This window comes from Pelobates fuscus, chromosome 2 (assembly GCF_036172605.1).
Source record: "Pelobates fuscus isolate aPelFus1 chromosome 2, aPelFus1.pri, whole genome shotgun sequence".
NCBI lineage: Eukaryota > Metazoa > Chordata > Amphibia > Anura > Pelobatidae > Pelobates > Pelobates fuscus.
Window position 1 is genome coordinate 74,299,356 of NC_086318.1, and position 24,631 is coordinate 74,323,986.

At 42.0% G+C, this 24,631-nt stretch overlaps 1 protein-coding gene across 2 annotated transcripts in view; it reads right to left on the reverse strand.

Annotated features, from left to right (window-relative positions):
- LOC134585489 (kyphoscoliosis peptidase-like) overlaps positions 1-24,631 on the reverse strand; it is a 71,907-nt gene that overhangs the window by 21,985 nt on the left and 25,291 nt on the right. The window contains exons 2-6 of one of the 2 annotated variants that reach the window (XM_063440911.1): positions 17,043-17,096; positions 10,332-10,370; positions 6,630-6,701; positions 5,667-5,723; positions 2,862-2,944 (exon numbers count right to left, since the gene is read on the reverse strand). In XM_063440911.1, the coding sequence (XP_063296981.1) occupies positions 2,862-2,944; positions 5,667-5,723; positions 6,630-6,701; positions 10,332-10,370; positions 17,043-17,096 (305 nt within the window). Of the gene's footprint in view, positions 1-2,861; positions 2,945-5,666; positions 5,727-6,629; positions 6,702-10,331; positions 10,371-17,042; positions 17,097-24,631 lie in introns of both variants that reach the window. The other variant, XM_063440910.1, reaches the window with a different exon arrangement.

Below are 24,631 nucleotides of genomic sequence, written 5' to 3' on the forward strand. Positions count from 1 at the left end.
TATTAACTATATATATGGTATATATATATTATTATAAAATACAAATAATATGTTAATAAAAATAAATAACAAAAAATAAAAATAATTTTTAATAAATAAAAAAAATTATATATATATATATATATTCAATTTTATTCTAACAGTATTTTGATATTGATATATATATATTTATATCAAAATACACTTAGAATGTAATGATATATATATCTATGTATAAATAAATAAATAAAAATAATACAAAATATACATATGTCCACATACATAATTACATAAATAATTTCATAAATATACACGTAGACGTCAAATACATAAATATGTATATATATTAAAATTCTACGTGCATATTTATGTAATATTTTTACCTAATTAAGTAATTTTAATGATTGCAATTTGAGGGACCTGCCTGCCAACCCAGGCCAAAAGTCCAGATAATTTAATTTGCTAGCACTGTGCTTAACCCTGTAACTTTCTATGACACCCTAAATCCTGTACATGGGGGTACTGTTTTACTCGGGAGACTTCGCTGAACACAAATATTAGTGTTTCAAAACAGTAAAACATATCACAGCGATGATATTGTCAGTGAAAGTGAAGTTTTTTGCATTTTTCACACACAAACCGCTCTTTCACTGAGGATATTATTGCTGTGATATATTTTACTGTTCTGATACACTAATATTTGTGTTCAGCGAAGTCTCCTGAGTATAACAGTACCCCACATGTAGAGGTTTTATAGTGTTTGTGAAAGTTACAGGGTCAAATATAAGGCTTGATTTTACTTTTTTTTTTTTTATTGAAATTTGTCAGATTGGTTAGCTTGCCTTTGAGAGCGTATGGTAGCCAAGGAATGAGAATTAGCCCCATGATGGCATACCATTTGCAAAAGAAGACAACCCTAGGTATTGCAAATGGGGTATGTTCAGCCTTTTTTAGTAGCCACTTAGTCACAAACACCGGCCAAAGTTAGCGTTTTTTGCATTTTTAACACACAAACAAATATAAATGCTAACTTTGGCCAGTGTTTGTGACTAGGTGGCTACTAAAAAAGACTGGACATACCCCATTTTGAATACCCTGGGTTGTCTACTTTAAAAAAGATGTACATGTTAGGTGTGTTTCGGGGATTTATGACAGATAACGGTGTAACAATGTCACTATTGATACATTTAAAATATATATATATTGAAACAGCAATTTCCTACTTGTATTTATAGGCCTATAACTTGCAAAAAAAGCAATAAAGCATGTAAACACTGGGTGTTTTTAAACTCGGGACAAAATTTTGAATCTATTTAGCAGTTTTTTTCATTAGCTTTTGTAGATAAGTAAAAGATTTTTCAAGTAAAAGTCCAAAAACATGTTTTTTTTTTATTTTTTTTACCATATTTTATTATTTTTTTTAAATACAATATATGACATAATATAAATACTGGTATGTAAAGAAAGCCCTTCTTGTCGTGAAAAAAACAATATATAACTTGTATGGGAACCGTAAATGAGAGAGCGGAAAATTACAGCTAAACACAAACACCACAAAAGTGTTAAAACTGCTCTGGTCCTTAACGTACAAACATCGCAAAAACAGGCCGGTCCTTAAGGGGTTAAAAAGAGTGAGTAATCTCAGCTCGTTACCTGTATAAAAGACACCTGGGAGACAGAAATCTTGCTGATTGATAGGGGATCAAATATGTATAGGGCATCAATGTATAACTTTTTTTGACATGCGTTTTTATAGTTTTTGTTTTGTTTTGTTATTCTGCCTCTCACTGTTAAAATACCCCTACCATTAAAATTATAGACTGATCATTTCTTTGTCAGTGGCCAAACGTTCAAAATCAGCAATGGATCAAATACTTTTTTCCCTCACTGTACATTCATGTATACATTTGTCAAATATGAATGTTTTTTTTTGTTTTGTTTGTTTTTTTAGGCCTGCATTGTCCAGTTAATAAATGCATTATACTTACTTCATATGCATAATTTTTTGATTGAGGGCGTCTTAGTATTGTGTGTCTACAGGTATCTGACATGTAAATCCTGCCCTGCCTTTCTGCCCCTTCTATCCTCATAGATTATTCAAACTTTGCTATACTCCAACTATGGTAATACGTTAATAATACTATTAGATACAAAAATAAAAACAAGAACATATTGTAACTTGTAAAAAACAACCCGTAAAACAAGCTACTCCTAAACATTTGCAAAGGTGTAGCAATGGAACTCATTGGAACACAGCGATTGGTACTGCTATCAATAGCATAGTCAATACTTTACTAAGAATTTGACTTCATGTTTTATAAATAGCATAACTAAATAAATATAATTAATTACTGATAGTTTTTTCAGCCTGGAGCCCCTAGTCACTGTTCGTCTTAGGCATGGACACTGCGTAATAAAAACAGCAACATTTCTCCAAAACAGCATGTTTTTTAATTGGCCAGGCTGTGGCGGCAGCTCCTATCACTCAAAATCGCTTCACTAAGATTGTGTGATTTTTATGCTTAGTCTGTCCTTTAAAACATTACCGAGGGTTATTTTTGTTACGAATTAAAAGTAGTATTTTCATAATATTATGTATTTGTCTATATTGTCCACACGGTAACCTGTGTATAAATAATGTCCAATATGCATGGTCCCAGTTAAAAGCCAAATATGGCCAAGCCTTGTTCTAAACAATAATGGCTCTTTTGTAAAACAGATTTCTACCAACCTAGAAGGACCCTACTGTAGCTCAGTTGGAAGAAAAACTGATGTATTTACTTTATATCACTGGCAAACTAATGCAGATATATTGATTATTGATAGGAACAAAAGAGGACTATCATTGAAATATGAATACTGCCAAAATAGTAACTTTTTACCTTTGTGGCGTAGCTATCCAGAGTCTGAAAATTTCTCAGATCCAGCTTAAGAGACTTCAGATTTACACCGTCCCAGGGATATTCTGTGTTGAAAATCAGAGAATTAACAATGCACGTTGTTGAGATACAGTTGGTTTGTTTTTTTGCTATTTATGGTGATTTATTTTGTTTTTTTGCATAATCATAGAAACATAGAATGTGACAGCAGATAAGAACCATTCGGCCCATCTAGTCTGCCCAATTTTCTAAATACTTTCATTAGTCCCTGGACTTATCTTATAGTTAGGATAGCCTTATGCCTATCCCACGCATGCTTCAACTCCTTTAATGTTTTAACCTCTACCACTTCAGCTGGAAGGCTATTCCATGCATCCACTACCCTTTCAGTAAAGTAATACTTCCTGATATTATTTTTAATACTTTGCTCCTGTAATTTAAGACTCTTGTTGTGGTAGTTTTTCTTCTTTAAAATATAGTCTCCTCCTTTACTGTGTTGATTCCCTTTATGTATTTAAATGTTTCTGTTATATCCCCTCTGTCTCGTCTTTCCTGCAAGCTATACATGTTAAGATCCTTTAACCTTTCCTTGTAAGTTTTATCTTGCAATCCATGAACCAGTTTAGTAGCCCTTCTCCGAACTCTCTCTAAAGTATCAATATCCTTCTGGAGATATGGTCTCCAGTACTCCAGATATGGTCTCCAGTACTGCGTACAATACTCCAAGTGAGGTCTCACCAGTGTTCTGTACAATGGCATGAGCACTTCCCTCTTTCTACTGCTAATACCTCTCCCTATACAACCAAGCATTCTGCTAGCATTTCCTGCTGCTCTATTGCATTGTCTGCCTACCTTTAAGTCATCAGAAATAATCACCCCTAAATCCCTTTCCTCAGATGTTGAGGTTAGGACTCTATCAAATATTCTGTACTCTGCCCTTGCATTTTTACGTCCAAGATGCATTATCTTGCACCAGGGGCGGACTGACCGGTCGGGCACTTCGGACATGGTCCGAGGGCCCGGCCGGGAGGGGGGCCCGCCATCAGGGGGCTCAGCCGCCCCTTTAAATGCTGCAGCCGCCTGACAGGCGGCTGCAGCTTCTCACCTCCCCTCCCCGTAGCGTGGCCGAGCTGCTCTGCGTCCGCGGTGCCGGCCGGATTGATAGGAAGGTGCACACATACTGAGTGTGCACCTTCCTGTCAGTCCGGCCGGGTACAGGAAACAGAAACTCCTGTTCCGCGCGGAACAGGAGTTTCTGTTTCCTGTACCCGGCCGGACTGACAGGAAGGTGCACACTCAGTGTGTGTGCACCTTCCTATCAATCCGGCCGGCACCGCGGACGCAGAGCAGCTCGGCCACGCTACGGGGAGGGGGTAAAAAGAGAGAGGGGGGAGGGGGGAGTTAAAAGAGAGGGGGGGGGGGTTAAAAGAGAGAGGGGGGGGTTAAAAGAGAGAGGGAGGGGGGGTTAAAAGAGAGAGGGAGGGGGTTAAAAGGGAGGGGGGGTTAAAAGAGAGAGGGGGGGTTGTTAAAAGAGATGGGTTAAAAGAGAGAGGGAGGGGGGTTTAAAAGAGGGAGGGGGGGTTAAAAGAGAGGGGGGTTAATAGAGAGAGGGGGGTTGTTAAAAGAGAGAGGGAGGGGAGGTTAAAAGAGAGAGGGGGGGTTAAAAGAGAGAGGGAGGGGGGGTTAAAAGAGAGAGGGAGGGGGGTTAAAAGAGAGAGGGAGGGGGGTAAAAAGAGAGAGGGAGGGGGGTAAAAAGAGAGAGGGAGGGGGGTAAGAAGAGAGAGGGAGGGGGGTAAGAAGAGAGAGGGAGGGGGGTAAGAAGAGAGAGGGAGGGGGGTAAGAAGGGAGGTGGGTAAGAAGAGGGAGGGGGGTAAGAAGGGAGGGGGGAGTAAGAAGGGGGTAAGAAGAGGGGGAGGGGGAGTAAGAAGAGGGGGAGGGGAGAGTAAGAAGAGGGGGGAGGGGGGTAAGAAGAGGGGAGAGTAAGAAGAGAAGGGGGGAGTAAAGGGGGTAAGAAGAGGGGAGGGGGGACTAAAAAGAGGAAGGGGGAGTAAGAAGAGGGGGGTAAGAAGAGGGGGGAGGGGGGTAAGAAGAGCGGGGAGGGGGGAGTAAAAAGAGGAAGGGGGAGTAAGAAGAGGGGGGAGGGGGGTAAGAAGAGCGGGGAGGGGGTAAGAAGAGGGGGGAGGGGGTAAGAAGAGGGGGGAGTAAGAAGAGGGAGGAGTAAGAAGAGGTGGGAGTAAGAAGAGGGGGAGGGGGGAGTAAGAAGGGGGAGTAAGGAGAGGGGGAGGGGGGAGTAAGAAGGGTGGTAAGAAGAGAGTGGGAGTAAGAAGGGGGTAAGAAGAGGGGGAGGGGGGGTAAGAAGAGGGGGACGGGGGAGTAAGAGGAGGGCAATTGCCCCCTCCCCTGTCCGCAGGCACCGTGCGGGCAGCCGGCAGGGGAGGGAGGAAGAGAGGACCCGGGAGCTCAACCTGCAGCTCCTCTGGGTCCTTCTTGCGCGAGCACAGATCGTTGCCGCGGTTACCACGGCAACGTTACGGCTCTTGCGAGAGTAAACTCTAGCCCTGGAGCTACGGGCTAGAGTTCACTCTCAACACTGCGACCACCAGGTATTCCTGGTGGTCGCAGTGGTGAGAGTGAACTTTAGCCCCATAAACACACTGCCCCCACACACCAAACACATTCACACACTGCAATATCACTAATAAAAATATTAAAGAGAATGTACACATTTTTCACTCTAGTTTGACAGACGACACATAACGTCTCAATGTATTTTTGTCACTGGAACATTGAGTAAAATGATTTTCTTACTAAAGGTTGTTGGACGTTTGTCTTCTTGCTTTGTTCTCTCCTGAAGGACTCTGTTGTCTACTGGGAAAAAAAATATATATAAAAAAAACAAAACTAATATACAATGTCAAAACGTTTATACACTAAACTGTGAGCTGTGGGGAAATAATTTCAGTGATGGAAACAATCTTTATCTCACATATTGTAGGCTAAATGCCATTCTATTGTAATTCTCTGTATCGCTAATGATCCAGCATCTGCCAATTTGTACCAGTAATATGGGAAATGGTATTGCAAATGCCTAAAATGGTGGACGTCAAATGATTCAGATACATATGCGATAGCCACCATTTTGTGAGTACCCAATACTTGGCTTCATTAAGATAATGAACATGATAGTTGAACTAAAAAAAGATAATATTCTTAACTATAAGCTGAATATCAAATTAATACTCCTACTCTATTGTTGTACATCAATTAACACTAAGAAGACAAATATTATATACAGTGCTCTCCACTAATATTTCCTCAATACATTGTGAAGAGGATGGTTCAAGCAGCCAAAAAAACTCCAAGTATCACAGATGGAGAATTGCAGAAATTAGTTTGGTTTTGGGGTCAGAAATAGTGTCTGAACTATCTTCTGTGCAGTGGCACAGTGTGGATATCTGTAAATCAGTAGATATACAAAAATAATAATTTTGTTAGGTAATTCTTTATTTTTTGTATGACACTGGTGGTGTTTGTGACAAAGTTTAATGCTTTTTTTTTATCAACTCTTCTTGGAATAAAAGTTATGTTTTATCTTTTTCATACTATGGGAGTAGCAATTTGTTTTCTCCTTTTACAATATGCATGCTAGTGCTATGGACAATGTTAGCAGAGAATTCCACCTTTCTGAAAGAAGCACATCCGTAAGCCAGTACCACCAATATTATCTCTGTATTAACAGTGTATACTTAATGTATTGAGGTGTTAACTTACTGTTTTGAGCTGGTGTGTCATATTGCTTTGTGCTGGTCTTTTGACTATTGCTCTTATCTTTCCTTATTGCAACTGAAACACATAAAACAAGCATTTAATTAGTATTTACATGCAAAAATTATAGTTCCACATACACAACCTAGGGGATTAAAAATGGGGTATGTCCAGTCTTTTTTTAGTAGCCACTTAGTCACACACCCTGGTCAAAGTCAGCCTTCATATTTTTTTAAAATTTTTCACAAGAAAACTGCCCTTTCACCGAAGATATCAGCATTATATGTTTTACTGCTACAAACCACTCACAAGTACAACAGTACCCCCATGTTCAGGTTTTGTGTTGTTTGGAAATTTACAGGGTCAAATATATGGCTTGCCAATTTACTTTTTTGTACATTATATTTGCCAGACTGTTTATGTTGCCTTTGAGACCATATGGCAGGCCAGGGATGAAAGTTACCCTACCACAGCATAACAATTGCAAAAGTAGAGAACTCAGTGTTGGGGTTCAAAATGGGGTTTGTCCAGTCTTTTTTAGTAGCCAATTAGCCACTCACCCTTGCCAAAGTTAGCGTTCATATTTGTTTTTTGCATTTTTGACACAGAAATGGCACTTTCACTGGTGGTATCATTGTCATGATACATCTCACTGTTTTGAAACACTCATATTTGTGTTCAACAAAGTCTCATGAGTACAACAGTAGCCCTATGTACAGGTTTTATAGTGTTTTAGAAAGTTACAGGGTAAAATGAAGGCTTGCAGATTAAATTCTGTGGACTGTCTGTCTGGGATTTCAAATTTTAATTATAAAATCACTTAATTATGTAAACATGTAGAATTTAAATATATACACACATACACTTTTTATTATTTTATTTTCCTTTTTGACTTAATTTTTATTAAATAAATCATCACATGGTGTAACATATCATGTGTTATTGTTCATCTGAAGTTGTATTTACCTAATTTTAAGTCCTGTTAGGGAACGGATGATTGTTAAGTAAAACCATAACATTGAAAGACTTTTTAAGACGGCATAGAACGTCCTGTGGCGTTAAGGGGTTAAGGCAAGGACGACCCGTCCATAGGACGAACTGAGGCACTCACCATGCCCCTCACCACTGTCACCCTCACACCCTGCTACCCCCTCCCCCCCTTAACCCCCTCTCTCCCCCCCCACTATCACCTGTAATGGAAGGCTTCTCCATTCTGGTCCAGCATTTTGGAGTCATGTTCTTATAGGAGCATGGAGACCATTCATGAAAAGCCAGTTGGAGGTTACCTCAGTTTCTGTATAGCCCAATGACTCCCAAGCTATCTGTAACCTGACAAAAAAAATTTCAACAGACTCATCTTTCCCCTGTATAATGTCTCCTAGCTTGTGGGCCAATTCCTCAGGGCAGTTACATAGGATTTTCTTGAGGCTGCTTTAGATCTAAACCAATTGTCTGTTTTTGGCGGTTGGTCTTGTCCACCTTTCCTCAAATTCCCCTCATGGACAACCGTGTAATAGGCAATGATTCGAGGACAGGACCTGCCTTTAAGTCAATTATTTGTTTTAGGTCTGCCCAAGTGCATTGGTAAGTAGCCTGAATAGTGGACATGGATTGAACTAAAGCTAAAGGAGCTTTTTCCACATCTGGAAACTGTTGAATTAAAGCTAGTTGTTCACTTGGTGTCCATGGCTTATACTCTTCTCACCCTTTTGGACCTGCTTGAACATCTAGCGGTCTACTTCCATTAAAAGCTTCCTGCTTCTTTTTCTTTTTATCTTTTTTCTTTTGTTTCTTACTTCGGGTGGTTATACTATCCCATCCCGTTACTCCTTCCTCTCCCCCTCCCTGCCCCTCCCCACGCTGTCACCCTCACATCCTGCCCCCATATTGTCATCCTCACATCCTGCCCCCACCACTGTCACCCCACACTGTCATTGTCACCCTCACATATGGCCTCCCACCACTGTCACCCTCACACCCTGCCCTCACAACCTTCCTACACACTGCCCACCCACACTGTCACCTTCCTACACACTGCCCTCCTATAGTGTCACCTTCCTTCACACTGTCCTGCCATTCCAGCCCACGGGTAAGAGGCAGGAGGGGGGGGATAAACCCAATTTAATTTAAACTGCTCACCCCATCAGCATTTATCTCTACACACACACACACTACATGCACTACACAGACAGTACTACATACACAGACACTACATCCACTGCATCCACTACACATACTGCATACAATACACACTACATCCATGACCATAGGCGTGCGCACGGGGTGTGCCGTGTGTACCTGGGCACACCCTAATCCCCACGGCACACCTATGTATTGAGACCGGCAGGAGAGATCTCAGGATCCCCCCTGTCGGTCCATGCAGAGCCGGCACTATCCGAGCGCCGGCTCTGCTCTCAGCCTCCCTCCCCAGATGACCCACAGGCAGGGAGGGAGGCAGGAGAGGACGCAGGGAGCTCTTGCCAGCAGCTCCGCCGGGTTCCTCTCGCGAGATCTGAGCGTTGCCACGGCAAAGCTCAGATCTCCCGAGAGTGAACTCTAGCCCTGCAGGCTAGAGTTCACTCACCACTAGGACCACCAAGGAATGGATGGCCACAGCAAGGATCCCCCCTCCCAGGCATAAGGTAACAATGGAGTGGGGATATTAAGCAATCTGCCCCACCTCCACTGGACCACCAGGGAAGGCAGCAGCAGCAAGGTCCCCCCTCCCTACATAAGGTAAGAAGGGAGGGGGGATATTTACTAAACGGCCCCCACACAATAACACAATCCCCCAAACATACACATACACACAGCACCCACATACAGCACACACACACAGCACCCACATACAGCACACAAACAGCACCCCCACACAGCATCTACACACACAGCACCCTCACGCATAGAGCACACACAGCACCCTTACACATACACACTGACAGCACCCTCACACACACATCACCCTTACACACACACACTAACAACACCCTCACATATACACAGTAACAGCACCCTTACACACAAAGCACCCTTACACACACATACAGCACCGTTACACACACACACACAGCACCCTTACACACACATACAGCACCCTTACACACACAGTGCCCTTACACACACAGCACCCTTACACACATCGCCCTCACACACAGCGCCTTCACACACACACAGCGCCTACACACACACAGCAGTATATGTGTGTGTATGTGTATGTGTGTGTGTGTATATATATATATACGCGGCGTGTGTGTTTGTGCTTTAGGGTGCACACCCTTATACAACAGGCTGCGCACGCCTATGTCCATGACACAATTATAGATGCAGCATACACAACACACAGATGCAGCATCCACTAAACAAACACACACTGCCTCCAGCATACACACACACACAGACAATATATTCAATACACACACTGCATACAATACACACTACATCCATGACACAATAACAGACGCAGCAACCACGACACACAGGCGCAGTTTCCACGACACACAGATGCAGCATCCACAACACACTGAATAAGATAAACACACTGCATCCACTACACAAACAGACAGTGCATTCACTACACACACTGCCTAACATAATGGATGTTGGTGTGCTTCTGGTGCAAGGCGAGGTGGGGGAGGAGGGGCAGCATTTCATGCTTGGACCCAGGCAGCACAATGTACTGGGCCAGCACTGGGTTAAGGACCTACTCACCATTGTTAACGTTTATTTTGTCTTCATTTGTCTGTAAGCCTGAAAGGGAAGGGACAACAGATCTATGAATAGATGGAAATATGAGCAATAAAAACAACATATCGTAAAAATGTATTTGTCTGCAAATCTCATGACTCCATATCATATAGAATAGAATTAGTCAAAATAATCCATAGTCCTATATTCCATACAACGTTAAAGGGTTACTCCAACCACCCTGACCCCTTTTGCTTTCTGAAGTGGTCATACTTGCAGGGTGGTAGGAGCCTGGATGTGCAGTGATATTTTTAATTGTATCCCGGGGGCCTAATGTCAATATAAAAAACACCTTTCTGAAAGGAAAAAGCGGTTGTTTCCCCTCCTACGCTCATAGCTGCCCTATGATACTCTCTGTCAGATTCCCCACCCGAACCCTGATGCTCTTCCCTCCTTTTTCCGTCTCGCACTCTGAGCTAGTAAAATTGTCCAGTCAAAGGCTTCTCTAATAGAAACCTTTTATTGGACCTTGGCCCACCTCCCATAGTGTCAAATAGGGGTGCACCGAGCAGCACAGGGGAGCTTCGCCAGGTGCTGAATTAAGGTAAGAAAGCTTTATTTTAAAACACTTTTATAGCGTTTGTATTTGGGGGGGAGGGGAGGGACATACAGAATAATACCAATAAAGCATTTTTTTTATAATAAAAAAAATAGATGAAGAGTCCCACATTGAAAGAAAATCCACCATTGCTGTTCATATTTAATTGTAATTTTTTGCTATTTATTACACATATAATAACGGACTAAACATCACATAGATGCAGATTCCAAAGCAAATCAGGGAATGACGATGCACTTGCAATAAACTGGTATTGTTATGAGCAGCAGAATTCTTTCACAAGTCAGTGTCGATTTTCTTTGGCATGTGTATGAATAAACACTGATATTGTATGGTAACATACAAAGAAAATACGAAATGTCTAAAATAATCAACACTAACTACACAGACAGGAAAGACAATATATCAAACTGAAAAACACCAGCGTGAAGCACGTTAATCTGTGTAGAAACTGACAGAGGCAGCTGGAATTGTAGCATTTAAAGCTGCTCTGCCCCTCTACACCCCCATATATAATGAGGATTTCATAAAGATAAAATCTTTATAAAATAGTTACACGGACTGTCTTAGAATTTCCTTGAAATTAGAACCTGGGGGGCGGAGCCTGATCACCGAACCGTGCAGACGCATCTGACAAGAGCTCCGGCTCGACGGGTGGAAACCGGACCAAAAGCAGCGGCTATCAAGCCCGAAAGCAAGGAAAGCGAGCAGCACAGCCACAAGACATGGCGGGGCAGCAGATTCACAAGGTACAACCAAGATGGCCGCCCAGCCTAGATCTACAAAGCGGAGCACCCGCTCTAAAGCACACATGTCCCCTATGGCAGTGTTTGACCAGCTATGCGAAGGCCTCAGGAAAGCCCTGCTAAGCCGAGGGGCAACCCACCGACAAGCTGACCTAAAGGTGGCCTCGTGGATAAGACCAGCGGCGAGACGCAAATATTATAAGCAGGCACCCCAAGCATCAAAGATGGCCGTCAGGCAAAGCAAATACCAGAGGGCCTTGAGAAATACACTCTCCCACCCGCGCACAAGAACCAAAGGCACCTTAACGCAAGCGACTCACACTACTAGAGCATCTGACCTCGAATCCAGCTACCGACGCAGCACAAAGCACCTCTCCCCGACCAACGCTGCAAAGAGCGATGCAAAGAGTGGCTGCAAGGCTACACCTCATGAAGAGGCTTTCCGGAGCTGACTCCTGCCACAGAAACACCGAGCCCTGCGGCCCTCATGGGTCCGCAACACTTCGCAGCCGAGCTACAACAACCGGCCCAGGGAGGTCCAGCGAAAGAGAGTTCTGGCAGAAAGTTACCATCGAAGGCCTGCATGATGGCCACCACGCCAGCAATGCCCTCCACGCTTCAGGCGTTGGATGAACAATCAGGACTTACCTACAGTAATCGTGAGTTCCATGTTGCGCAGTGGAGGGAACCATGAGATGCTATGCTTCATGCATATCATAGCAGTTAAACCCTTACTGTTTGAATACTCCCACTGGCTCATTTTTAATTTTGCCTTTACTTTTAATTTGGCATCTACGTTACCCTGCTATAAATGCTGCCGTAATGACAGAAGGTGCACAGGGGCATCCACATCTTGTCCTCTAACGATGTATTATAACATAGGCAACCAACCCTATGAAAGTCACGCTCACTAAGCTTTATGGCGTGGCCATCTTGGGTTCTGGTACGACACAAGCACGCTCGCATTGCAGCCAGTCTTGTCTACTAATTGATTGCTTGTAACCACAACCCTTGCTGTTGCAACTAGCATGTAGTTATATCTTGACCTAATCAGCATGCATATATTCATTTTGTTTTATTTAATTTCTATACCCCACCAGTTACTTAGCCTGACCAAATCTTAGGATTAATACTCCTGGTGAATACCATATTATTACTCGTATATAATGTTGTCACTAGACTGAACGTAATTGTAATAAGCTCATCTAAATACTCGTTTGATGCATGCCAATTCACCAAGTCATGTATAGATAAAAAAAACAGTGCATTCTTTCCTGTTATTGTATGTCACACCACTGCTTTATCTTGATGTATCCTTCACAATGTTTACTTAAAATTGTGTACCTAATCCTGCACTGCAAAAATAAAGAATTTAAAAAGAAATTAAAACCTGACCAACAAATATACTAAGACAAAGTAGGGACGGTATGCAATTTATTTCCACCAGACATTAATTCATTTTACCATGGTAAATAATACATTTTAAAAGAAGTTGGCAGGTTATCCCTGATCTATACGACTAATCAATCAACTAATAAAAAAAAAATGGCATCAATTAAAATTATAATCTTCATATATGCTACAGGATTATAACATTGTATCCATGTCAGAGATATTGTAGGTAGCTGGAATTTATTTCCCTCACTTTTGTAATATTCTCTAACTTGGTAATGGTTGTCCTTGGGAAAGGTTAGAGATAGATAAGAAATGAATACTGAATGCACAAACGAGGATCACAATATCACAATCTATCTACACATTCACATACTTTAAGACAATACTTGCAGATAGGTATGTCAAACAAATATAAAATGTTATTTTAAAACAGCATTCCAGGATAGATATATTCAACCAACCTTCTTTTGTAAAATGAATAACAACATATCCCCCCTAAGTGAGCATGTCAGTTTAATGCTCTTTAAGGGCAGCCCATGCGTGGTGCTCTGCTGAAGAGCTCTTGTATGGGAAAAAGACTCTGTGTAATGTGTGTTTGCTTGTGATTTTCTCTGGTGTCTCTATAAGTGGGATACCAGAGGACAATGGGGTCAGAGAGTATTGTGCATGTGTTTGGTGGCTAATTGTGGCAGTGTGTGTATGTGTAGGGAGAACTGTTTGTTGTGTTGTGTTTTGTGTAACTAGGTTGGTTTCAGTTGTGTTGTGTGTCTACTGGCTGTAGTGTGTGTCCATAGTGTGTATATAGGATGTACTGTGTGTGTCAGAAATAGTGTGTGTGTGTGTGTATAGGTGGTGCATTGTGTGTCTATAGAGAATCTAGCATGAGCGTAAGGGATCCATAGTGTGTGTATATGAAATGTACTGTGTGTGTCAGGAATGTTGTTTGCATGCAGGTCATGCAGTGTGTGCTTTATGGAGATCTAGAGTGTATGTAAAGGATCCACTGTTTGTTAGGGAGGCATTGTGTGTGAACGTAGTAATCTGCGGCAACGCTCTGAACCGCGAGCTTGTGGGAGGAATAATCTGAACCCAGCAGAAGAGCAGATTGTAGCCTCCCTGGTCTTACTGATCTCTCCAACGGCCATGAATATTTCAAGCAAGGTGGGCGCCGGCTCTGGATTGGTCAGCAGGGGAGTCATTGATTTCCCCTGTTGGCCTTGGCCCATGCCCATCACAGCCACAGGGAATTTGCATGGTTTTCCCGATGGCCAATCCGTGCCTGCCAGTATGTAACGCATTTCTCAGTGTACACCAAGAATACATCAGGTCTCTACATTTTGTTATTTACTAAATAATAAATGAGCCATTTTTACATATATATTACTAAGCTGAGGCATTGAAAAAAAAACTTTAAAATCTCTGCACTTCGATACAACATGTACCTTTCTTCTTAACATATTCACCAGATAAAACCCATATTAAAAACAAAATGACTTTTAATAAATCTTGAATCATTATTAATGGCAGTTACAAAAATGTAATATCTAATATATATATATAAAATCTGTAAACAACTGGAGGGTGGCATTTGGATCAGTGGTAACACTTATGAACATAATTAGAGACTTTATGATTTTACAGACACTTTGCCAAAAAAGGCCAATTAATATGAATATTACGTAAACAATGGGATTTGTACCTGTAAACATATGGTCTAAAATTTTTAAAGGATTTTTATTTGTTAAACTCATAAGCTGTGAAGACTAACGATGCAGCTTATTAATTAACACTAGAATATAATTACACACTAATATTTTGTTTAGCAGGTATGCTAATGTAAACTATTTTGCATTTTTATGATACTTTTTATTTTTGCACAGTATGGAATGTAAAAAAGGCTTTATTCCACCTTTAAACAATTAAAACAAGTTAAAACTTCATTTTTTTACCAAAGAACAAACACATAGGGGCAAAGTACAGAATGTCTGTGGTTTAAGGAAAGGTAACCTTTAGCACTGAGCCATGGACTGCATTCCCCATAATGCCCAGCTAGGAGTTAAAGCCTGTACTCATACAGTTTGCATGTTATTTTTCTGTAATATTCTCATTCCATGTCCTGCTAATTAAATCCCCAGCCACCTCTTTCTCTAAAAAAAAAAAGTCCTTTCTTCGAAGTTTACAAATTTTTGACATTTCATTTCAAGTTTTCTACATACTATGCTCCAATCTCAAAAAAAAAAAAAAAAATATATATATATATATACAATGATAAAATACAAAATAGACCATAGACCAGGTTGGGACTGTGGGACTATTGACTGAACAGTGGGTCTTGAACTTGCAATCATTTTTTAGATCTGTTGGTTTGATTGATCGGTGGTAAATTTGCTTATGATTAAGATGGCATATTCTTTAATAGTCATTTTTAAGGTGAAAGGTTTTAGACGTGGTCATGGTGGTAGGCATCTGTATGTACAGTGTTTCTGCTTGAAATGCTGCACCTCCAGAGATATCTGCACTTTTGTGCTAAGGGGCTAGTTACACCCCTGGCATTTGTGACTTGGGCAGCCCCCGATGGCGTGTCAGCGAATAGTATGTCTGTCTCCCTCCAAATCAATGGCTCTACCTCACAGGCTAGCTGACTAAGTGTTCACTCCAACCCATCATGTCTAGTCAATCGTCAAATCCTGCCTCTTCCATCTCAAAAACATAGCTCGTATCCACCTTGATTAACGCTGTATGGTGCTGATCCATGCCTCTATCTTCTCCTGCCTTATAAAATGCTTCTCAGTGGTCTTATGCATTACAGTTTATAATGAATGCGGCAGCGAGACTTGTCTTCCTGCCGCTCCCACCCTAACAGCTCCCCCTCTGTCAATACTTACACTATCTTCTCATAAGATATAGGGCTCAATTCTAATATTTGCTTACAAATCTCTACATAGCACTGTTCCTTCCTACCTATCCTCCCTAATACACAAGTATGTCCCGTTGAGGGTCAATAGACCTGAATCTATCCTCTGTTAGACTCTGTACACTCACCTCTGACGCTCACCTTTAAGAGTTCTCTACTGCTGCACAGTTCCTAAACTCCCCTCCCTGCTCTGTTAGACTTTCATCCAGTCTCCATTCCTCCAAAAAAAAATTAAAAACTCACTTCTTTAGGAAATTATATCAATGAAACTTTTAATTGCTTTCCCTCGCTTCCTTTCCTACAACTGTATCATCCACAAAAATATAAGCCTTCATTGTAAACTATTTCAGTAACCTCCTTTTTCCTGTACATGAAATACACCCTACCCTTACCTCTCGTGTCATTTTACCTCACTCTCTCTAGAATGTCTGCTTGTTTAAACAGGGCCCTCAACACCCTCTGTTATTGTACGTCCAATTTGTCTGGTTGCAAAAACATACTGTTAGTCCACCCATTGTACATTATTGATCACCATATAGTGACTAGTTCAATCCTGTTGAAGAGCCACCTGATCCACTCAGAATCGTTGGAAGCCCATGTAGGTTCATTGTTTTTCCTCTGATGATCTGTTGCTTCAGTAAGCCAATAATGCAAGCTCTTTGAGTAAATGATCAGCCTTTTTAGGATAGATGATTATGTAAACTCATTTCCACTATTTCCACTTGGTAGAAAAGCAAATCATGATATCCCAAGAATCCCAATGATATAAGAATTATCCTTTACTAATCATTTAAACATGAATGTGGCTCCATACTTTGTCAAGCCCGTGTACTATGCATCATCACAAGCCCCGATCACATTAGCCTGGTCTTTAAAATGCCTTTATAGCCCCAAGTCCAGTTATATCAACCAAAGCCAAATAGTGCCTCAGTCATGGACTGTATTGCCCTCAACCATGCCTCCCGCATACCTTGTGGTCTAGAGGTACAGAAGCAGCTGGAAATTGTAAAGCCCTACACCATAAGTAGGTGCTATAATATTAATAATAATAGATTACTTACTGGTACTTTGCAAACCTTCCTCGAGACCACTTTCCTCAGCACGTTTTTTGAGGCCTGCAGACATAAAAAAAAAGAGAAATAGCAAATTACTCAAAGAGAAGGAGTTAGAATGGAAACCAGTTAAAGGTTGCCACCCCAAATATCCGTGGAATTTTGAAGCAGGATGTCTGTATGTACATATGTCCTAGATTAAATAAATAATAAATAGCACAAAAATCGGCAAATCGCACAGTTGTCTACACTACTATAGTGGAGTAGACAATGATAATTACAATGAGGATAGGATGGGAAATTAAACCATATCATGTTCAAATAATCAATTTCTACAAAATAATTTGGTCACTGGGACTAGTCTTTTTTTCTGCCAGAAGAAGGCAAACCTCTTCTAACTGTGTGCTAAATGTTTAAACTGTGCGGATGGTTTTCTAAAATCCAGAAAAAAATATCTAAATAGTTACAGGCCAGCCTGAATACATTTTTGAAAGATACAAATTGAAATTTATCCAGAATCTCCCAAGACGGGCTGCTGTTTGGTGATGATAACAATGGCAGGTTGATATAATAAGCTTTCCAAATGAGTCAATGCTGAAATAAAAAATCTCCAAATGATTTATCTACCAAAATTCCCATGGGCTTTAATGGCGACTTCTGAGGCTGAACCATTTGAAACGTTTTCCCAACAGTATTGAATAATTTGAAAACCTTATGAAATTGAGGTCTCAAAGTGTCCATTGCACCAAATACAGGTGGAGTTACCCCCAAAAGCTAAGATATAGCAAACTCACCAGAATACCTGGCCATATTTCCTTTAGGGTCTTACGTCTTTAGCCAACACTTAATATCTAGCACCCCAGATTTGCAAGGCTTTCCTTTAAAGTGAGAAAGCCCATTTTATTATATGCCTTACTTGCCCACTTTTTAGGCCTTACCTGAAGCTGATATGGTTATTCATTTAAGTGAGAATTCAGAGTGAATTAAAAAAAATCAAAATAGCGAAACTGGATATATTCTCCAAGTCAGTTAGACTTTCAGTTCTGCTTCTTTGGCCTTAAAATTCTCTTTGAATTCACTTTGTATGTCTCCCATGGTTATTTACTCAAGTGAGAAAGGTTAAAGTAGCCAAACTGGAAGAATTCTCTAAGTCAGAATTTGCAAAGAGCTCCGATGGATGGTGGCCCCCAAAGGTGGTCCGGTGGCCCCCAAAGGTGGTCCGGTGGCCAGGGGGTGGCAGGGAAAGGTAGGATTTACTTTTCTGAACCTATCCCTCTCAGTTTTTTTCTGGTCGACATCACTGATGTACTCTCGCACATGCATATGCGAGAGTATAGCGTTGAAGTCTATGGGTCATCCCGCAAGACCGTCAGATCTTGCATAAATACAGCTATAACCTCTGCAGACGGGAGATTTACACTTTTCGAAGGACGTAGCTCCATCCAATGTCTAGAAGAGTCAGGCATCAGAAAAATACTGAGACAATGTAGTTTTTTATGAAATACTCATTTTGCAAGGGGGGGGGGGGTGACAGTAGCACTTTAATTTTTAGCTACTATGGCCTTAAATTAGAAAATTACTTGAATAACGTGAATTCTCACGTTAGTTAATGTCCCTGTAATTCTCACCATACCTTTTGTATTGTAGAAATACAGTGATCATAAATGGCCAATTTCATATACTTTACAAAGATTTATTCTCTCCAAGCTGTGTATGGTTTTATAGTGTCGGACAATTATTGTTTTTTCAGATCTTGAATTTTCCATGCTTTTGACGTAATACTTGTAACTTTATGTGCTTTCCTAGTTGACATACTGGATCGCAAACTCCAGCTGATTACAGACAAGAATTTATTGCCTGTAAAACGTGTTGTTCTGTCTGTATTACTGACGGGTGCATGTTACTCTGTATTTAACTTTACTGCACTTCTCAATTAAAAAAATCTGAACCAGTGTTATTGAGATCAAGGCCACCCTTAGAACTTCTTGTGCTTTGTATAAAAAAAACAAAAAAAACAGAAGTAGTAAAAATTTACGAAAGCAACACTGCGTACACACACAACTATAAACACACATCAAACAAAACACTATGATTTCAATGTGAATATTTTTTCCAGAGCTAAGTCATAGATAATTAGCGTGTGTGGGAGCTGCATCTCACTCCAAAACAAAGTTTTTTATAAAATATATTTTTTTTCTCCAAGTATTTATATGAAGAGTTTTTTTCACAAAATAAACACTTTAGTGTGTAAACCAAAACAAAAAAAAACAACAAAAAAAAAAACCAAAGAAAATAAGTTGATAATTGTAGGCAGGTATTTTGAAGGAGAGGCCTGTCTATACTAGGTGGAGTTATTTCTAGGTTTAGCAGTTACTTTGGAGTTTCATTTGTAGATATCTTGTGGAGTTGCTTTTTTATAGACGTACACACCAGGTACAATTTTCTTTCTAAAATTATAGAGCACTTGGTCCGCTCTGTACATTCCCTGCACCACATCCCTCCTCACTTATGCTTTATTTAATAATCACTCTCCTCTGCTTTCTTCTCTCTCCAATCAATCTGCCATTTTATTATACGCTCCTCCTGTCTGACATTTTTATTCTCTTTAGATTAAATTATAGTAAATAATAACCATATATTTAACCCCTTAAGGACCAAACTTCTGGAATAAAAGGGAATCATGACATGTCACACATGTCATGTGTCTTTAAGGGGTTAAAGGGACACACCGAGCAATAAAACAAATTCTATGAATTTTTTATTTCTTGGCTTATATAATTTGCTGGATTTTTCACATGCACGATTAGGTATAGTTTTTTGCAATAAACAAATTAATGATCTTTAGCAATTTGTAACCCTAAAACCTCTATCCTACCAGCCCCATTCTAAAACACTTTCTTATTGCATGTAGTGTGATGCAGTGCATGATGTCACTGCTTGGGGCTATTGCAATTATGATATTAAAACCCTGCCTGAATCTGAGAAAGTACTATTAGAGTAGAACGACACCAAGCCGAAGAGGTCAAGGTTTCTATTATATGTCTGTCTTCTCTATTTATTTATGTCATATCTCCTCCACTGTCTGTAGAGATTGTTTTGTGGCCCAGGAAGACCTGTTGGAACTGGCTGCCTTATTGCAGTTGGGCAGCAGACCCTTAATAGAGTAAAGTTTTATTATGAAACATGTAGACAAGGCTTGTATCTGCGCATGTGTGGCATTTGATGTTGAGTGCCGAATAATTTTGGTTACAGTCCTTTTTGAAGTCACCAATGGGATGAATAAAGTATCCTTGGAAAACGAAATAAACAGTTTTCTCCTAGGTGTGGGTTAACCCTGAGTGAATTAACTTCACCAAAAATCTAGTAGAAATAAGGAAAAAACAGGAGAAAGAAAGCATCAGGGTGAAATATCCTTAAGAGTGTAGATCTAAAGGAATGGGAGCAGGTCCACCTCTCATGGTTTGGAAGAGTTGGAGTGCTTAAGAGGGTTAATCCTACCGAGGGTTCTCTACTTAATCCTACCGAGGGTTCTCTACTTGTTCCAGGCCATCACAGCTGCCATCCCGGAGGCCTTTTTCACCTCCCTCAGATCGATGGCCCTTAGGTTTACCTGGCAGAAGCAGAAGGCTAGGATTAAACACGACGTTCTCACACTGCCGAAGGCCAAGGGAGGTCTTTCCCTGCTGGATTTTAAAAGATATCATAGGGCCACGCACATCCAAAGGATAGTGGAGTGGACCAAACAGGGAGTGACGAAACTATGGAAAGATGTGGAATCAGCGCAAGTGGAGAGACCGATAGTGGTCCTCCCCTGGCTGGACCCTCAACAAGGCAGGCGACTGGCAGCCCCCCACCCCCTAATTAAAGCAACCATGCAGGTATGCCAAGCAATGGCCACACCACTCTCACTCACCACCACACCGTCCCCAATGAATCCCCTGCTCCATAATGAGGCCTTCCCACCGGGAAGGGAACTGAAGACGATGGTTCAACTCCTGAGACACGAAACACAGAGGCTCTGCCACGCCACGGACGACGGCCGCATCAAAACACTAGAGGCCATGACGGGAACACCAATCACTCATTCATGCTACAATTCAGATATCGACAACTGAAAGGGTTCACACAGGTGACCACTCAAAACAATCACACCCTCAGACCCTTTACGGTGTTTGAAGAGATCTGCATGTACCCAGATCCGATGGTGAGGGGCCTCTCAGCGCTCTATGGCTTGATCATGCGGATGAGGAGATTACCACCCCCAGGCTTCATGGGGAAATGGAAAACAGTTCTAGGCACCACATTCACACCCAACCAATGGGACAAAATCTGCACCCTCTCACTTCACTGCGCACCGTCCAGTGGGACGCAAGAAACAGCATACAAAATCCTAGCCCTCTGGTACCGCACCCCGCTTCACACACACATATACGATCCCACGACAGACGACACATGCTGGAGATGTACAAGACACACGGGTACATACCTCCACATATGGTGGGACTGCCCAATCATACAACCATACTGGTCGGCCATCCACAAGATCATAAAAAAATTCACAGACACCCCGCCACCCATGACCCCTGCAACATTTCTCATTCACCACACAACGACAAAGACATCAACCTACAAAAAATCCCTAACTATCCGAATACTTAACGTGGCCAAAAGCCTAATTCCTCTCTACTGGAAAAAGCAAAGTGCACCCCCCCTAATGACGTGGTACCAATGCATGGAGGAGCTTAGAACACTAGAAGAGCTCTCCCTGCTGGCAGAGGCGAAGACTCAGACGTATCTGACGACCTGGACCCACTGGATACTGACTACGGCTTGAGCAGACTTCCAGACCATGTTGAACTGACTGAGGACGATAGGCGAGACAAAGGACTAACAAGACTTCCCCCCTCCCCTCCTTCCTTCCCCCTCCCCCCCTCCCCCGAAAGGACCCGCGGGCAGAGGCGCGACACGGTAGAGGAGATAAGAGGTGGAAGGGATCTTAGGCGGATGGGCACCCCTAAAATGAGATCCAAAAGAGGGGTCCACTGTCAGACATAGGACAGTGGAAAGCAGGGCTAACACAGCACCCACGAAAAGAGTCAGCTGGCAGACACGGCCACGACAGAGTAAACAACCAATACTCGAACCAGAATAGCAGACGATAACACCACTGACAATGAAGACCTTAGGTCTGAACCTACAGGGCATGGACACCACCCTGACTTCCCCCACCCGGTAGGGAGCAACACGCTAATAACTTTGAAGCAGGATAAGACCCACCCCTGCCACAATGGGTGACCCAGAACGGCTATAGCAACTAAACAAATAAGGGGAATGGCCTATCCGAACATATTCGTAATATGACCTGCGAGTCCTACTGGGAAATGTTTCTTGTTTTTACTTGGTGACTTGCACGCCACCACTGTTGCTCTTTGAGCCTACTAGGTTCATTGAAACGTATTAATGCTGGACCTGCGCGTCCACGTCGACGGTCTCTTATAAAAATTGGAAATACTGAATAAAGAGAAATTCACACGAAATATCCTTAAGAGTGTGTTTCCCTCTTTTTCAAGGGAAATATAAGGGGAAAAGTGTGAATGCCAAATGACAGATGTCACTTCGATGTTAAAACTTAACTTTTAATAGTTAACAAACTAAAAACAGGGGGGTGGAATATACCTAACACCCTTGCAAGGTGCGGTTAAAAAAACGTCACAGGAGGGGGCCCGGCGGCTTGCCTATAATGCCGCCGGGTGCGAGGCCCCTCCAGTCAGTCTGCCTGGAAGAGAGCCAGCCTTCAGTCTGCAGCTCTGTCGGGTGCAGAGCTGCAGACTGAGGTGTCTCGCGATCGCAGCCAATCAGGGCGTTGCCGCGTGTTACCACGGCAACGCTTTAACTGGAGATTGCAAGACTTACCATGTGATATGCAGCTCTGCACCTGGTGGAGCTGCAGACTGGATAGGGAGCCCACCGGAAAACCAGGGATGCAGCCTGCTCACCAGACCACCAGGGAATCAATGTAATAAAAAGGTATTTATGACCCCCTACCATGTCACAGTCTCAGCTCCTCCACCACCCCCTTCCCTGTTACAGCCCCCCTACCATCCCCTGCCCTGTCACAGCTCCCCCACCACCCCCTACCCTGTCACTGTCAAACTCACATTAACCCCTCCTAATCCTGTCACTCTCACCCACTCCAACCATACCAAACTCACCTGCCCTTGCTTTGCCACACTTACCCTATCACATTAACCCCCCCTCAATCTTGTCAGACTCACCTTCTCTTGTACTGTCACACTCACCCCCCAACCCTGTCACACTCATCCTCTATCAGTTTGTCCCACCACTCACCCCCTTCACCCTGCCACACTCACCCTACCATACAATCCTTTCCTCTAGAAATACACACACGGCACTTATGTATACACGAATGCAAGGCTTTGTAACCATACCCCACAGTCTTAGACATATTTAGTCATTTAGTGCCGTTTTTAACCGCACCTTGCATGGGTGTTAGGTTAGCTGTCAGTATATTTTCAGGACACCCTAATAAACACAACCACTAGGAACACTTGGTTTTGGCTACAGGCTCCTATAAAGTCAGTGGTGGTGGCATGGGGACCTAAAATCCCATATAGAGAGTCCAAATGTCAAATGGGAGAAAGGGGAAAGCAGAGGTATAGTCACACAATGCAAAGGTCAATGCATGCAGCAGGGTATTTTAGTCAAATGAACAAGTCCCAATCTGAGAAGTTAGAAAATTCAGGAGTGATGGGGACAGGGCATGATATGGGAACAGTAGTGCTGGGAGAAGGGGTGAAGAACGATCAGAGAAACATCAGGTGTCTTCAGCCAGGGCTACAGAATTAATAAGTACTGTACTGTGTGCACTTTGGATGTTTATAGGTGCGATCTTATTATGGAGACTGCTCTTTCGGATGGGAGATGCAAAATCAGACTTAATAAAGGATGACTGCTACACACTAGTGTTAATGTTGCAGAAGTCCATTCCACTGCATTCACTCAGAATGCCATAAAGGCAACTGGGGTTGTAAAAACTACAGACGGTAGGAAGTAGACGCCAAGGCGTGAGAACCAAAGTTGAGGCAACTAGGAACCCTGTGGATGGCGAGGACTCTGTGAGTAGCTCCCTCAAGCCACCATGAGAGATAGTGAATTGTTGCCTCTAAGCTGAGGCTGTGCACACAATGATTTCAAATCTACTGGGCAGCCCTACTCCCAGACATTGCCAGGCACCAAAGCAGTTTGGGATTGACAGATTTGTATATAAAACAGACATAGATCTCAATTCATATTTATTGTCCCCCTGTACTATATATAGGCTAATGAATGTCACATTTCTTTGCAAAAAAAAAAAAGAGTTAAAGAGTTAAAGAGGCTGTTGTCACCTTCTGGTGTCTTTCCTTCCTTTACTGTGTAGGAGTGGGTCATGTTCTCGTTTATGAACTGCTGTCTTCTTCCATATTTTGTACTACACCCTAGAGCTGTCAGGTACATAGACAAATAAGTCAAATACAGCCTAAATATTCCAGTGGGTATGTATATCCCAAAGTTCCACTGGATTTATAAAATGGAATAGG